The sequence below is a fragment of the Cetorhinus maximus genome, chromosome 5, assembly GCF_964194155.1.
Source record: "Cetorhinus maximus chromosome 5, sCetMax3.hap1.1, whole genome shotgun sequence".
In the NCBI taxonomy this organism is placed as follows: domain Eukaryota; kingdom Metazoa; phylum Chordata; class Chondrichthyes; order Lamniformes; family Cetorhinidae; genus Cetorhinus; species Cetorhinus maximus.
Window position 1 is genome coordinate 89,468,983 of NC_135883.1, and position 15,513 is coordinate 89,484,495.

General features: G+C 42.3%; 1 protein-coding gene across 5 annotated transcripts in view; it reads left to right on the plus strand.

The window, feature by feature from the left end:
• Positions 1–15,513, plus strand: part of tbc1d32 (TBC1 domain family, member 32) — a 411,412-nt gene that overhangs the window by 199,488 nt on the left and 196,411 nt on the right. For 4 of the 5 annotated variants that reach the window (XM_078542168.1, XM_078542172.1, XM_078542170.1 and 1 more), the window contains 2 exons: positions 2,893–3,012; positions 4,598–4,686. In XM_078542168.1, coding sequence (XP_078398294.1) covers positions 2,893–3,012; positions 4,598–4,686 — 209 coding nt within the window. The remainder of the gene's footprint in view (positions 1–2,892; positions 3,013–4,597; positions 4,687–15,513) is intronic. The other variant, XM_078542171.1, reaches the window with a different exon arrangement.

Consider the following 15,513-nt stretch of genomic DNA (forward strand, 5'->3'; position numbering starts at 1 on the left):
TTCTCCCTCTCGCTCCTTTCTTAAATAGTGGGGTTACATTTGCTACTTTCCAGCCTGTAGGAATCTCCCCAAAATCTATATAATTTTGAAAGATAACCATCAATGCACCCACTATCTCTTTAGCCACCTCCTTCAACACTCTACGTCGTAGCTCACCTGGTCCAGGGGATTTATCAACTTTTGATCCAGTTAACTTTTCAAGTGCTACCTCTTTACTAATACTGATTTCTTTCAGTTCCCCAGTTTCACAAGTCTTTTGGTTGTCTGGTAAAGCTGGGAAGTTTTCTGTGTCATCTTCTGTGAAGAAAGACACAAAGTAATTGTTAAGTTTCTCTGCCATTTCCCTATTCTCCACTATAAATCCTCCTGTCTCAACCTGTAATGGGCCCATGTTTGTCTAAGCCAATCTTTTCCTTTTCACATACCTAAAGAAGCTTTTACAGTCCACCTTTGTTTCTTTCTAGCTTGCATTCATATTCTCTTTCTTTTATCAGTTTCTTGGTCATCCTTTGCTGAGTTCTAAACTGCTGTCAATCCTCAGGCTGACCACTTTTTCTGGCATCGTTAGAAGCCATTTCCTTTGACCTAATGCAATCTTTAACTTCCTTTGTTAGCCACAGTTGACTCACCTTTCCCATTGGGTATTTGTACCTTAGAGGAATGTTGATCTGTTGTAGATCATGCAGTAGCACTTCAAATACTAGCCATTGCTTGTCTACCATCAAATCTTCAGTGTATTTTCCCAATCCACCCCCTATAGCCAACTTGCCCCTCATACCTTTATTGTTTCCTTTGTTCAGACTTAAGACCCTAGTTTCAGAATGATCTATATTACATTTAAATTTAATGTGAAGCTCCATCACATTATGGTCACTATTTCCTAAAGGCTCCTTTATAGCAAGGTTATTAATTAGCCCTTTCTGATTACATAATACAAAATCTAAAATAGCCTGATCACTAGTTGATTCTTCAACGTACACACTCCAGGAATTCATCCTCCACAGCATTAGTACTGATCAGGTTTACCCAGTCCATGTGTAAATTGAAATCACCCAAGTGATAATTTTTCGATTGTACAAACTTGTAGAACTAAGCCATTTAGTGTGTGAAGGTCACAAGTTTGATTCCTGGTCTGTGCTGAGTTAACTGATCTCAGTTGGGTGCTATGATTGGCCTCAATCACCCTGATTAAAAACCAGCGAAACTTGCTAGAAGCGCAAATATGTGGACATGGGGTGAGGACAAGATTAGACTAGGCATTAGAACGTCTTATTAATACTCGTGCATGGCTAATGCCACTTGGGTGAGCTACCACAGGGTAACAGGTGTCTACAGAATGTTAGATGTTGAAAATGCTTTCAGGTAGGGATGGGGAAATTGAGTAGGAAAATCCTATTCAGGATATTTTTGTACATAACTGCTGAAGGCTGCACAGTAATTAGTTCAGAATGCTGCTGAACTTACTCTTATACAATATTGTGTATACTTAATTCACTAAATGCATTGACATTATGATATTTTATAGTTTGAACAAAATAGAATTATATAGAAATATCGCTGCTAACGAAAGCTGTGTAGAAAAGACCATGAAGCAATTAAAATTTTCAAATGTGGGTTGAGAAAAATAATTTGTGACATTTTATTGAACAAAACATTTCATCTCACTTTCAACTAGTTGTATTCCATGAGCAGATCCTCATGAACATTCGGTCAATAAGATGGCCCAATACTGTTGATTTTTGGAAGAATGGCATATTTTCAATATATGATAATAAAGAACTTCTAGATGACCCAAATTTCTTTGTGGCCAATAAAGTGTGGTCACTTTTTAAAATTCATTCATGGGAAGTGGGCTTCGCTGGCTAGGCCAGCATTTATTGCCCATCCCTAGTTGCCCTTGAGAAGGTGGTGGTGAGCTGCCTTCTTGAAGCGCTGCAGTCCATGTGGTGTGGGTACACCTACAGTGCTGTTAGGAAGGGAGTTCCAGGATTTTGACCCAGTAACAGTGAAGTAACGGCGATATATTTCCAAGTCAGGATGGTGAGTGACTTGGAGGGGAACTTCCAGGTGGTGGTGTTCCCATGCATCTGCTGCACTTGTCTTTCTAGATGGTAGTGGTCATGGGTTTGGAAGGTGCTATCGAAGGAGCCTTGGTGAATTGTTGTAATGTAGGAAATGTGGCAAGGTCCTACAAACAGTAATGGGACAAACAGTTGTGCTTTGTTTTTAGTTGAAAGATAAATATTGGCCAGGACAATGGGAGAACTGCCCTCTTTTTCTTCTAGTCATATTATATGATCACATACGTCAACCTGAGTGTGCAGATGGACCTTGCATTAATATCTCATCTGAAAGACAGCACCACACTCCCTCAGTACTGCACAGAAATGTCATCTAAATCTGGAGTGAACTGTTTCCCTGAGCCAAGCTGATATGTGAGTCTTATGAGTGCAGATTAGCAGCTACTTAAAATATCTATCAGTCCATTTCCATTGATCAATACAGGTCTGTTCGTTATCACAATTAGCCTTATGGGGGGGAAAAGAAAAAAGAAAGACTTGCATTTATATGGTGCCTTTCACAACCACCGAATGTCTCAAAGTCCTTCACAGCCTATGAAGTACTTTGAAGTGTAGTCACTTTTGTGGATGTTTGTAATCACCATGGAGACAGTTTGTATTGGTTGTATTAGTTACAGGGGAACATTTTTCATTGTATTTTGCTCCATATAAAATTATGACCTTTGGGTGTATCTAGGCTGGGGACAATTAACTGGTCATGCTTTTGTTGAACTTGTTACCTGTGTTTTATGTTGTTGAATTTTCCTTCATTATTACTATGAAACTCATTTAATTTTTATAAATATTAATATAAGTTTTTGTGTGCTTTAAGTCATTCCTAGCTCTGATAAACCTGCTTTCATCTTTCTACGCTGTATATGAACTGATTGGCAATCTGCCACTGCCAAACAAGGCATCATATTCCTTGCGCGAAGTGCCTACCTCCATTGTTGTAAGTGTAACAGCATTTTTGTGCAATTACTTGAGTTGTTGATTTATTATTTTAAAAATTCCACATAATGATGTTTTAAGATAAATTTGTTTACCTTAAACTTTAGCAGCTGGAGTTTTATTTTGTCAAACAAAGTGACATTTTTCTTCTTTTAAAATTCATTCTTGGGCTGTGTGTATCACCGGCAAGGCTGGCACTTATTGCTCATCCCTAGTTGCCCTTGAGAAGGTGGTGGTGAACCTCCTTTTTTGGCTGCAGTCTGTGTGGTGAAGGTGCTCTCACAATGCTGCTAGGTAAAAGTTCAAGAATTTTGACACAGCGACAGTGAAGGAATGGTATGCCCAAGTCAGGATGGTGTGTAATATGGAGGACAACTTGGACACTATGGTGTTGTCGTGCACCTGTTACCCTTGTCCTACCAGTTGATAGAGTTTGAAAGTTTGGGTATTGCTGCTGAAGAAGCTCTTGCATGTTGTTTGCATTGCATCCTGTAGATACTGCAACAATGGTATGCTGATGATGAATGGAGTGAATTTTTAAGTCAGTGGATGGGGTACTAGTGAAAAGATTGCTTTGTCCTGGTTAGTGTCAAGCCATTGAGTGGTATTGGAGCACATCTATCCAAACAAATGGAGAGTATTCTGTTACACTCCTAATGCGCCTTGTAGGGATAGAGGGGCACCAGAGAGTCATAAGGTGAGCTGCTTAATGCAAAATACCCAGTCTCTGACCTGATATAGTAAGCATGGCATTTATGTGGCTGACACTGTTCATTTTCTGGTCCGTGATGTTAATGGTGGGGGACTTGGTGTTGGTAATGTCATTGAATGTCAAAGGGAGGTGGTATGCTCTCCTGTAGGTAGTACACAATGTAGCCGCAGTGCACCAGTGGTGGAGAAAGTGAATGTTTAAGGTAGTGGAGGCTGTTGATCAAACAGGGCACTCTGTCCTGGATGGTGTGGAGCTTTTTGACTGTCATTGGAGCTACAGTCATCTAAGGAAATGGAGGGTTTTCCATCACCCTTCGGATCTTGTGTCTTGTAGATGGGAGAAAGACTTTGGAGAGTTAGGAGGTGAGTTACTCATCAGAGAGTACCCAGCCTCTGACTTTCTGGTGCGGCCACAATATTTATGTGACAGTCCAGTTAAGTTTCTATCAATGGTGTTGCCCCAGGATGTTGACGGCGGGGAATTCATCAATGGTAATGCCATTGAATATCAATGTTTAAACATTTTGACCTCGACACCAGCATTCTTTTATTATACAACACATACATGTGTTGTAAATGACATAACAGATGCATGTTCTCATTTGTTTCATCCTATATCAATTGTCCCAATACTGTATTTATCTGCTAGAATACTAGTTTTAAAAAAACTCTACTCAAAATGTGATTGTATATTCTATGATTGTACATAGATTCTTTATACAGACTAATTGAAAGATTAATTTGCCTAGGTGTGTGTGTGCACAAAATATACAAAATAAACTTATGAACTTTGTCTTTATTTTCTAACATTGATAGTTTTAAACCAGTCTTTATAGTATTTAAAACTGATGCATTATGCTTTTTTCTCTTTAAAGGATGTAATTGATCGACTGGTAATTATGAATTCGAATGCCAAAATACACTCTCTGTTCAACTATGAACATTCCCATATGTTTGGTGTTAGGTAAGCTGGAATCCTATTCAGTAAAGCTAGAAAAAAAATTTCAAACTCATTTTTTTGTTCATTTAAAATATTGTATCAGGGATTTCTTTTTGATCATTTAAAATATAGCCTGTCCTTAGGAATCCTTATTTTTTATTTCTCCCTCCCTAACTTGAGATTGGTGTTGAAACTAATTGTACCCCCTGTCGGTGGTAGGCAGGAGTGTGGAGTTGGGGTTACAGTCAGATCAGCCATGGTCTTGTTGAGTGGAAAAGCAGGCTGGAGGGGCCGGGTGGCCTGCTCCTAATTTGTATGTTCGACAGAACTGTAGCAAATATTCACACACTTTTACAAGCCTTTATTTTCAGAGATGCACAATACAAACAACGAGCCTCATGGGATCTGGGTGTCGCTGACAAGGCCAGAATTTGTTGCCCATGCTTAATTGACCTTAAACTGAGTGGCTTGATAGGCCATTTCAGAGTCAACTCACTGCTGTGGGCCTGGAGCCACATGTAGGCCAGACCAGGCAAGGACAGCAGATTTTCTTTCCTAAATGTCATTCGTGAACCAGATGAGTTTTTACAACAATTGATGATAGTTGCCCTGGTCACCATCACTGATGCTAACTTTCAATTCCAGAATTTTATTTATTGGATTTAAATAGTTGCTGTGGTGAGATTTGAACCTGTGCCCCCAGAGCATTAGCCTGCCCTCTGGATTATGAGTCCAGTGACATTGCTACTATGCCACTGTTTCCCCCACCCACTCCTTGCCAACTTAATACCAACTCATGCCCCCCCCCCATCCACCACCCTTTGCCCTTATACCCTCCATGCCACTAACCACCCTGGGCTGACCTCAGGAGCCATGTTGAGATGAAATAAAATAAAGTTATAAATATGTGTTACAGTCTTTACTATGTTAAAAAATCCCATTCATGAAAGCCCATTCAGAACACTTAAATCTCCTCAAGTACTTGATCCTTGCTAAAAGTAAGCAGACTTGTATCCATAATCCCACATCAAAGATAGCTAACCCTTTAATAACCTCTGAGCTGTCAATCAAAATGTGAACTTCGGATCCCCTACTGAGATAATGATAAGTTGTGGAAAGTAGCCAAACATTAACAATGACATAATGATAACCCGTGGGGTAATGTCAACAAATAGCTATTGCAACTGCTGGAACAGATTTTTTCAATTCCCTCTGACACAGGTAGCCTATTGTCTAAAGAAATAAAGGGCTGGAGATTTAAATAACTTCAGAACTTGACAGTTCTACAGACCTTACCCACCTTTCAAGAGCATTTACAACTGTTATAAAAATTTGTAACTCCCACGTTGGGGGTTAAGGCCCTTGCAGCAGTGAAAGTGGGGTCTGTTTGAATTCAGCACTGAGTTCAAATGGCCTTGCCCAGTTTGGGCTTACCTCATGTGAATCAGGCCCTCTCCCCTTTTCTCCTACTGGCAAACTAGGGTCTGTTGGAAATGGGAGCATGACTTTGTGATCTGGGTCCAGGCAGCCATTTTTAAAAGTCCCAGAATCTCCATGAAAATCCAGGCCAGTTTGTTCCAGTCCAGTGAGAAAAAAGGCATTGCTAGACCCGGTTCTTGGGAATGAGGTGGATCAAGTGGATCAAGTGTCAGTAGGGGAACATTTAGGGGACAGTGTATCGTAAGGTTTAGGTTGGTTATGGAAAAGGCCAAGTAACAATTCGGAGTAAGAATTAATTGGGGGAAAGCCAACTTCAATGGGCTAAGAATGGATCTGACTCGGATAAATTGGAATAAAAGGTTGACAGACAAAACTGTAACTGAACAATGGGCTCCCAATTAGGGATGGGCAATAAAAATCCTAGCCTAGCCAGTGATGCCCACATCCTGTGAAAGAATTTTAAAAATATATTTTTAAAGAATAAATAGTTTGGGCACCGTCAAGGTATATTCCTACAGAAGGGATAAGTAGGCCAAACAAATCCAGAGCTCCCTGGATGACGAAAGAGATCGAGATCAAGATGAAGAAAAAGAAGTATGTTTATGTGAAAGGGAGTTCAAGCACCCTCCGATCCCGCAACGACCACACGAGAGTCGAGCTTCTTTCACCGGTTTTATTCAAGCATGCAAGATGGGTACAAGCTCCCTGAATGGTTACATTTCCTTGCGGTTATACTTTTCCTTTATCTTACTCTATTTGCATGCACCAATGATCAATGTCTACATGTTTTAACCTCGTTACATGACCCAATCATTTACACACGCAATTAGTTCGTTAGTTCTATCCTATTATCTTTGAGACACTCGTACATGATTATATTATCCACTCCTGTTCAATGTATACACACAGATCTTGGCTCTTATCTGGTCCAGACTATGACTTGTGGTTTATCAAAAGCCACCTCTTTGTCCATTGTATTTGGTTTTTAACTCTTTCACCTCCCCCTTCATTATGTTAGTAGTTAGGTGGATAATACAATTGAGAACTGGGTTGAATGTAGAAGGTTCAGGAGGGAATTGGAAAAAGCAAATAAGAGAAACAAAGAAAGAGTATGAAAAGAGACAGTAAGCTAACATAAAAGGGAATGCAAAAGTCTTCTATAGGCATCCAAATAGTAAAATGGTGGTAAAAGGAGGAATGGGGCTGAGTTGCACCTGAACCGGAATGGGACCAACATCCTTGCGGGGAGGTTTGCTAGTTCTGTTGGGGAGGGTTTAAACTAACTTGGCAGGGGGATGGGATCCTGAGAGGAGGTTCAGCAGGGGGAGATGCATAGCTAAAATTAGAAGAGAGTGCAAGTGAATCTGGAAGGCATAGAAATTATAGGCCAGTTAGGGCACAAGGGAGTTTGGCAAGGCTGGATGGTATTTATTTTAATGCAAGGAGCCTGACGAATAAGGCAGATGAGTTGAGGGCACAAATTAACACATAGAAGTATGATGTCATTGCTGTCACAGAGACATGGTTGAGAGAGGGGCAGGATTGGCAGTTCAATATTCCAGGATATAGGGTCTTCAGGTGAGACAGGGAAGGAGGTAAAAGAGGAGGGGGTAGCGCAATATTGATCAAGGAATCAATTACAGCAGTAGGCTCCTCAAATGAAAGCAAATGGGTAGAACTGAAAAACAAAAAAGGAGCAATCACATTGCTGGGAGTGTACCCCAAACAGTCAGAAATAGAAGGACAGATATGTAGGCAAATTTCAGAAAAATAATAGGGTAGTAATAGTGGGGCATTTCAACTTCCCCGGCATTAACTGGGTTAGTCACGGTGTGATAGGTTTAGAGGGAGCGGAATTCTTAAAATGCATACAGGTGAGCTTTTTAAGCCATACCAGAAGGTCCTACAAGAGAGGGGAAGATCCTGTACTTAATTTTAGGGAATGAAGCCGGGCAAGTGGTAGAGGGGAAGCAATTTGCAGATAGTGATCGTAACTCTGTTAGATTCAAGGTTGTTATGGAAAAGGACAAGGATGGGCCAGAAATCAGAGTTCTAAATTGGGGGAAGGCTGATTTTAATAAGATCAGATATGATTTGACCAGAGTGGACTGGGAGCAGCTACTTTTAGGTAAATCTGTGTCAGAGCAGTGGGAGTCATTCAAGAAGGAAATAGGGAAAGTACAGGGCCAACATATTCCAGTAAAGACAAAGGGTGGGACCAACAAATCCAGGGAACGCTAGATGTCGAGGGATATACAGGATTGGATAAAGAGAAGAATGGAGGCATACGGCAGATACCGAGGGCTCAAAACAGCGGAAGCCCTGGAGGAGTATAGAATGTGTAGGGGGAACTTAATAAGGCAATTAGAAAAGCAACATTGGCAGGTAAAATAAAGGAAAATCCAAAGTTATTTTAAAAGTACATTAAGAGTAAGAGGATAATTAGGGAAAGAGTAGGGTCCATTAAGGATCAGAGTGGTAATTTGTGTGTGGAGCTGGAAGGTGTAGGTAGGGTTCTAAATGAATAATTTGTGTTGGTCTTCACAAGTGAGAGGGACAATGTGGGTATGGAAATCAGGCAGAAGGACTGTGATATAATTAAAGAAATTAGCATAGAAAGGGAGGGGGTTCTAAGTGGTCTGGCAGGCTTAAAAGTAGATAAATCTCCAGGCCCGGATGAAATGTATCCCAGGCTGTTGAGTGAGGCAAGGGAAGAGATAGCAGGGGCACTGGCAATAATTTTCAATACCTCTCTGGCCACACGAGGGGTGCCAGAGGACTGGAGGACAGCAAGTGTGGTACCATTATTCAAGAAGGGAGGAAGGGATAAACCAGGGAACTACAGGCCAGTCAGTCTAACCGCAGTGGTGGGAAAACTATTGGAAGCAATTCTGAGGGACAGAATTAAGCTACACTTGGAGAGGCAGGGATTAATCAAGGACAGTCAGCATGGTTTTGTTAAAGGGGGGTCATGTCTGATCAGTTTGATTGAACTTTTCACAGAGGTGATCAGGTGTTTGGTTGAGGGCAATGCATTTGACGTAGTCTACTTGGACTTCAGCAAGGCTTTCGATAAGGTCCCACATGGGAGACTGATAACGAAGGTAAGAGCCCATGGGATCCAAGGCAATTTGGCAAATTGGATCCAGAATTGGCCGAGTTGCAGGAAGCAGAGAGTGATGGTTGAGGGGTGTTTTTGTGACTGGATGCCTGTGTCCAGTGGGGTTCCACAGGGATCGGTGTTGGGTCCCTTGCTGTTTGTGGTATATATAAACGATTTAGACTTGAACATAGGAGGGTTGATCAGTAAGTTCGCAGATGACATGAAAATTGGCAGGGTGGTAAATAGTGAGCAGGATAGCCTTAGATTACAGGGGGATATAGACGGGCTGTTCAGATGGGCTAATCAATGGCAAATGGAATTTAATCTGGATAAGTGTGAGGTGATGCACTTGGGCAGGACAAACAAGGCATGGGAATACACGATGAATGGTAGGACCCTGGGAAGTACCGAGGATCAGAGGGACCTTGGTGTCCACCGGTCCTTTAAGGTAGCGGGACAAGTAGATAAGGTGGTTAAGACGATATATGGGATACTTGCCTTTATTTGCTGAGGCATAGAATATAAGCGCAGGGAGGTTATGCTGGAACTGTATAAAACGCTGGTTAGGCCACAGCTAGAGTATTGCATGCAGTTCTGGAATGCGCATTATAGGAAGGTTGTGATTGCAGTAGGGAGAGTGCAGAGGAGATTTACCAGGATGTTGTCTGAGCTGGAGAGTTTTAGTTATGAGGAGAGATTGGATAGACTGGGGTTATTTTCCCTGGAGCAGAGGAGATTGAGGGATGACATGATTGAGGTGTATAAAATTACGAGGGGCATAGATAGGGTAGACAGAAAGGAATTTTTCCCCTTGGTGGAGGGATCAATAACCAGGGGGCATAGATTTAAGGTAAGGGGCAGGAGGTTTGGAGGGGATGTGAGGAAGAATTTTTTCACCCAGAGGGTGGTGGGAATCTGGAGCTCACTGCCTGAAAGCATGGTAGAGGCAGAAACCCTCATAACATTTAAGAAGTATTTGGATGTGCACTTGCAATGCCATGGCAAACAAGGCTATGGGCCTAGTGCTGGAAAATGGGATTAAAATAGTTAGGTACTTGTTTGAGCGGCGCAGACTCGATGGGCCAACGGGCCTTTTTCTGTGCTGTTGGCCTCTATGACTCTATGAGCCTGCCATTGAAACAGCAATTTCCTGGGAATATATAATTAATGCGGCAGCTTTGGGATGATACAGCATGAAAAGCTGTCATTGCCGCCAGCAATAAAACATCACTCGCTGCCACACTTAGTGCAAATTTGGAATGATTCTGCATTAAGTTTTGGAAAAATAGTTTCACTACAACAATGGCAACTTGCATTTTTTTTTTGTATTTTTAAGTACAAAACAAATTTCCCAATATACCTTACGGGTGCAAGAAAAATATTAATGCCAAGCCAAAGAAAATGATCTTGAAAGAGGTAAGCTTGATGAAAGCATTTCTGTTGAGGAAAATTTTAAAGGTGTGGAAGATTGAGAGATAGTGTGGTTTTGTGGCTCAAAACAGGGTGCCTTGGAAGCTGAATATGCACTTTCCAAAGGCGTGGCAAAGGGAAATGTGGGCTGAGGGTTTGGATGCACATATGGCGAGAATTTAAGAAAGGAGATGTTCAGTGGGGTGGGACGGGAGCTGTTATTATTCTTGGACAGTTTACAGATTTGGGGAGGAGAAAGGCCAGGAAAGGATGTAACACAAGAATGACCATTTGAAATTACGTTTTCGGGGATTGGAGAACAAATCATGTTAGCAAGATCAGGGGAAATGGACAGGCAAGATTTAAGGTAAAACATGATATGATATGGGCAGAGCCACTTTGAATGAGGTGAAGTTTATGGTGTGAGGAGAATGGGCAGTCAACTAGGAGAGCATTGGATGGCAGTTTTAGCAGCAGGTGGCTGAGATACAGGTGAAGGCATCAATAAGATGGAAGTAGGTGCTTTGTGAGATGGAGAGGCATGGGATAGGAAGCTCAGCTTGGGAGTTGAATAGGACAAGTGGGTTGCTCACAGTCTAGTACAGTCACGGATATTAGGGGGTGAAATGAATTTTGTGGGCATGATGACACTCTTAAAAATTATTGCTAGAAGGAATTTTGGCTCATTCAAGACTGGCTGTTATTTCACAGGTGGTTTCTCCCTAAGTTAGGCTTTTGCAAGTTGAATAACAATACAGAACAGTTACTTTACTTCAATATAATGCTAGAAATCAAATGCACCTATGGACATAGTATCCAATTATCTACAACGATGGCAGCTGGGTCCAGGCTAGCACGAGGTTGAGTGGCAGCTCCCCCAGGCCCTGCTCCCGGCCTCGCACTAGGTTTCCGCCCGCCTCCTCCCCCCTCCCTCGTTTTGTTTAAAGCTTTTCTGCAGTGTCTTCTCACGTGATTGGTAATGGTGCAGGGGAAAGTCGTCTTCATGGCGGCAACGGGACTGAAGAGGGCACCCTCTCCAATCCAGCAACTACCACATAGGCCAGTTGAAGAGGAGAAGTTACAATCCCCGATCACACAGCAACCACAGAGACTCAGGCTTCCTTTAACCAGTTTTATTCAAGCATATGCAAGGGAGCCGCAATCATTCCTAAGAATGAAGACCCAGCTCCTAGATTGATTACATTTCATTACTTTTGTACATTTTCTTATCATAATACATTTGAGTACATTTGAATACATCCAATCGGTAACCGACACACCGGTCTCATGCTAACTCTATCCTATTGAGTACATAAACATTTGATTTTGCTAACCAATTATTTTAAAGGAGGTACACATAATTATGTTATCCAATCAAAATTAAAACACGTACGCAAAGGCCTTGATTCTCACAGCTCAAGACTGTTTGTTTGTGTTTCATCAAAGCCCCCTCTTTGTCTATTGTATGTCCTCCCATATCTAAGCTAAAACCATCTGCCCCTTCCCTATGTGAGGGGGGAGTACACCTAATCTAATTTATGTCCTGCTTGTGTCCCCAGTCAGGCTCTCAAGGCTATGCAATGTTTATCTGGTAATCTTCAACTCTTAATGTGTTTAGCAGCCATGCCTGCCTGGAGATTTTAGGGGCTTTTCAGTAAATTCTTACTGTATTCTCTTTTAGCACTTTTAATTTTCCCCTTACACTCCCCCCTTTTGGCCCTTGGCAAAGCCCAAGCTGGCCACACCTTAAGTTGAGAATTCCTCTTCTGGTCCTTCAGACCACCAGAGGAATCCTAAACCACCTGGTTGTATAATATAACCTTCCCTTCCCTTGTCACCTCCCTTGGAGTATGCAAAGGTCAGGGAACTGATGCGCACCTTTGGTTTGTTACTGTTTGTGCCTGGAGAGCCCCTTTCCAGGTTTTACATTGGTAGCAGCAGAGTCCAATAGCCCATAAGAGCATGATTCCTGTGACTATCGTCAAACCCACTCTAACAATTTCCCACCAATTCATCAATCTTCCGGCCGTAGCATAGGAAGTAGCTGGTTGGGCTAACCTCCTGGCCGATTGGGTGTCTAAATCCACTTGCACAAGCCCCCTCGCGATTTGCTGTCTAGAAGCTTTTACATACGATTAAGCTATTCTTGTTGCTTCCTGCATGACTCGGCGTGCTATTCTGGCAGGAGATTGATCAGGGAACATTGTGTCATTCCACCAAGGGCTAAACATCCCACAGACCCTGTGGTTCTGCCTGGCAAATGGAAGTCTCCTATAGTAAATGGATCGGCCACCTGTTGGCAGAAACTCGAGTTGCTAGTACAAAGTAAGTCCCCATAAAAGAATTCAGCCTCGCTGGTCATGAAGCACCATTGAGTTGAGGATACCTGAATTACCTTAAATGCTTCCTGAATCATTAAAGCGGTGAATTGTAACTTTGCTTGTGTTTGTAAATACCTCCAGTGTTTGGCATGAGCGCACAATGTAATTTCTTGATTCTGACCAACAGTCCCTAGCACTCATCAGTTCCATGTCTTTTACATAGGATATATATCCACATAGCCCTACGTGGAATACCATCCCTCCTTTATCTACTCCTAGGGACTCAAACCTATAGCTGTTCAGGAAAGCCCCCTTTGGATAATGTTCTTGGGGAATGGCCATGATAAATTTTATAACTCCATCCCCTCTTCCACCTTGAGGTTGTGTAATTATCAATTCCTGCCACTCCTTGCGTAAATTTATGAGGTTTAATTGGTAAACTGACTCAAACATGTGTTCGGGAATTGTTCCGAATCTTGATATCTTCAATGTCGGATTTTATCCTATCAGTTAAATCTTGTGCTTTCATATCACATGCCCTCCCTGTGGTTTGTGATTTGGCTGTGTCTATTATCCTGTCTGCAGTCTGCCTAAGGATCCATAGCAGACCTCCTCCTTGTAGCTCCACAGCTGTCAGGGCATGGTCTGTTCCGTGCGCACTGAAGCGCAACCCTCAGGCAATCTCAGCGGCCACCCAGGAGGCATAATCATTTAAGTCATAGATCTGATCTGAATTAAGCATGGAATTGGCATTCCCAAATAGCCCTCCGATATCTCCTGGTATACTTTTTAACCTAGCCTGTGCTTTTGCTCCAATTCTTGGGACGATTCGAAATTTATAGTCATTGACTATCCTCTACAGTTGGCTTCTAGCCCATTTTATGGAATTCTGCTGGCTGTGCCAAGTCATATGCAATACTGACAGTAGTCCTGAGATATTATATGTCACTTCCAGGGAGACCATAGTTACATCATGCAATAATGGTTTTGACTTTCCTATCCTGACTATCCCATCTGTGGGGGGACTTACTACATCTGGACATTGAGTGGGTCTTTGATATCCACACGTCGTCAAACATAGTGTATCATAACAACCATGCCTATCTATTACATATCTACATGTTTCTTGACAATATTGTCCTTCAGGACCCGGTTCCCAAACAAAGGGAGGCAGGTCTGTCCATCCAGCAGTCACATTAATCTCTTGATACATCCAAATGCTTGTTGATAAAAAACTGGTAGGGGGCGCGTATGTTCTACATCCTCCATACCACCAACCCTGTCTAGTTCTCGTTGTTATACTCGAGTGGTGTTAGCTGGACTGGCTGCCCTGGTACTGTTAAATGTAAAGTACTCTTACAACTCTTTGTGTGATCACACGTGGGGGTCCTGTTCCCAACTGTTCGCTTGATGTGTCTGTGTAGTGACTTGATCCGTAATCCAGGTGTTGGGTTTTCTTATCCATTCCCCACTTCCTTCTTGGGGAAGTAGTATGTACTACCCAGGGTGGAGGCAGATGTCATTATTGACTTTGACCATTGGTGCTTCCCATGCCAGCGCTGACACACCCATAGCCAGGATCACAGACCTGTGGAAACATTAACATTGGCTCCCATTGCCTGGGTTATCATTATTTCCTTCATTTGGTTTTAATTGAGAATAGTGTTTCCGTTTGCTTCCTGTTTTCGTATCCACAAGTGCGCACGTATCACCTATCATAATTACCTCGTATGGTCCATGCCATCTGGGTGCGAACACAGTTCGTTCTGGGTTCATCTTGACCATTACCCTGGTTCCCACCTGAGGGGTCGGTTGTTGCTCTTTGGATTTGCCTGTTTCCATATCCTTAGTCATCTGTCAATCCCTAACTTCCTCTCTCAACTCATGTAATTGCTTACTTAATTCCCTTACGTAGTCCTGTATTTTTCCTTTCAGTGGCCCTACATCTCCTCCTCCTACTATAAAGGCTTCAGGTAATTGCATGGCCCTTCCTGTTATCAATTCAATGGGCTGAACCTGGTAGTCCTATTTGGTGTAGCCCTAAGGCGCATCAGAATGCTGGGCAATGCAGAATGGTGGCCCAGCTGTTCCCTGTCTCCTGAATTGCTTTGGCTATAGGTGTTTTTAAAGTTCGGTTCATCCTTTCCAGCATCCCTGAACTCTGGGGGTGGTAAGGAATATGGAATTTCTGTTTAATCTCCATAAGATTACACATTTCTTTAATGACTCTCCCTGTGAAATGAGTTCCCTAATCTGAATCCATCTGGGTAGGCACCCCACTCCTTCCAGTTTACTATCTCCTGCTGCTGTCTCATGTCGGACCTCAATTCCTTAAGCTGTCTACGCAACTCGACAATGCACTTTCTTATCCTCTCTTTCAATGGCTCACTATCTTCACTTCCAGTGACAGTTCTCTCTGGGAGCCGCTTAACTCTGCCTGTCATCAAGGTGTTAATCCTGTGGTCTTACTCTTTGTAGCTTGCAGGCACATTAATATAGTTAGTAATACATCTATTTAGCCTTTTCCCAGCTTTCCCTTTACCTGTATCCACTTGTGGTAAATTGTTGTTAAGTATT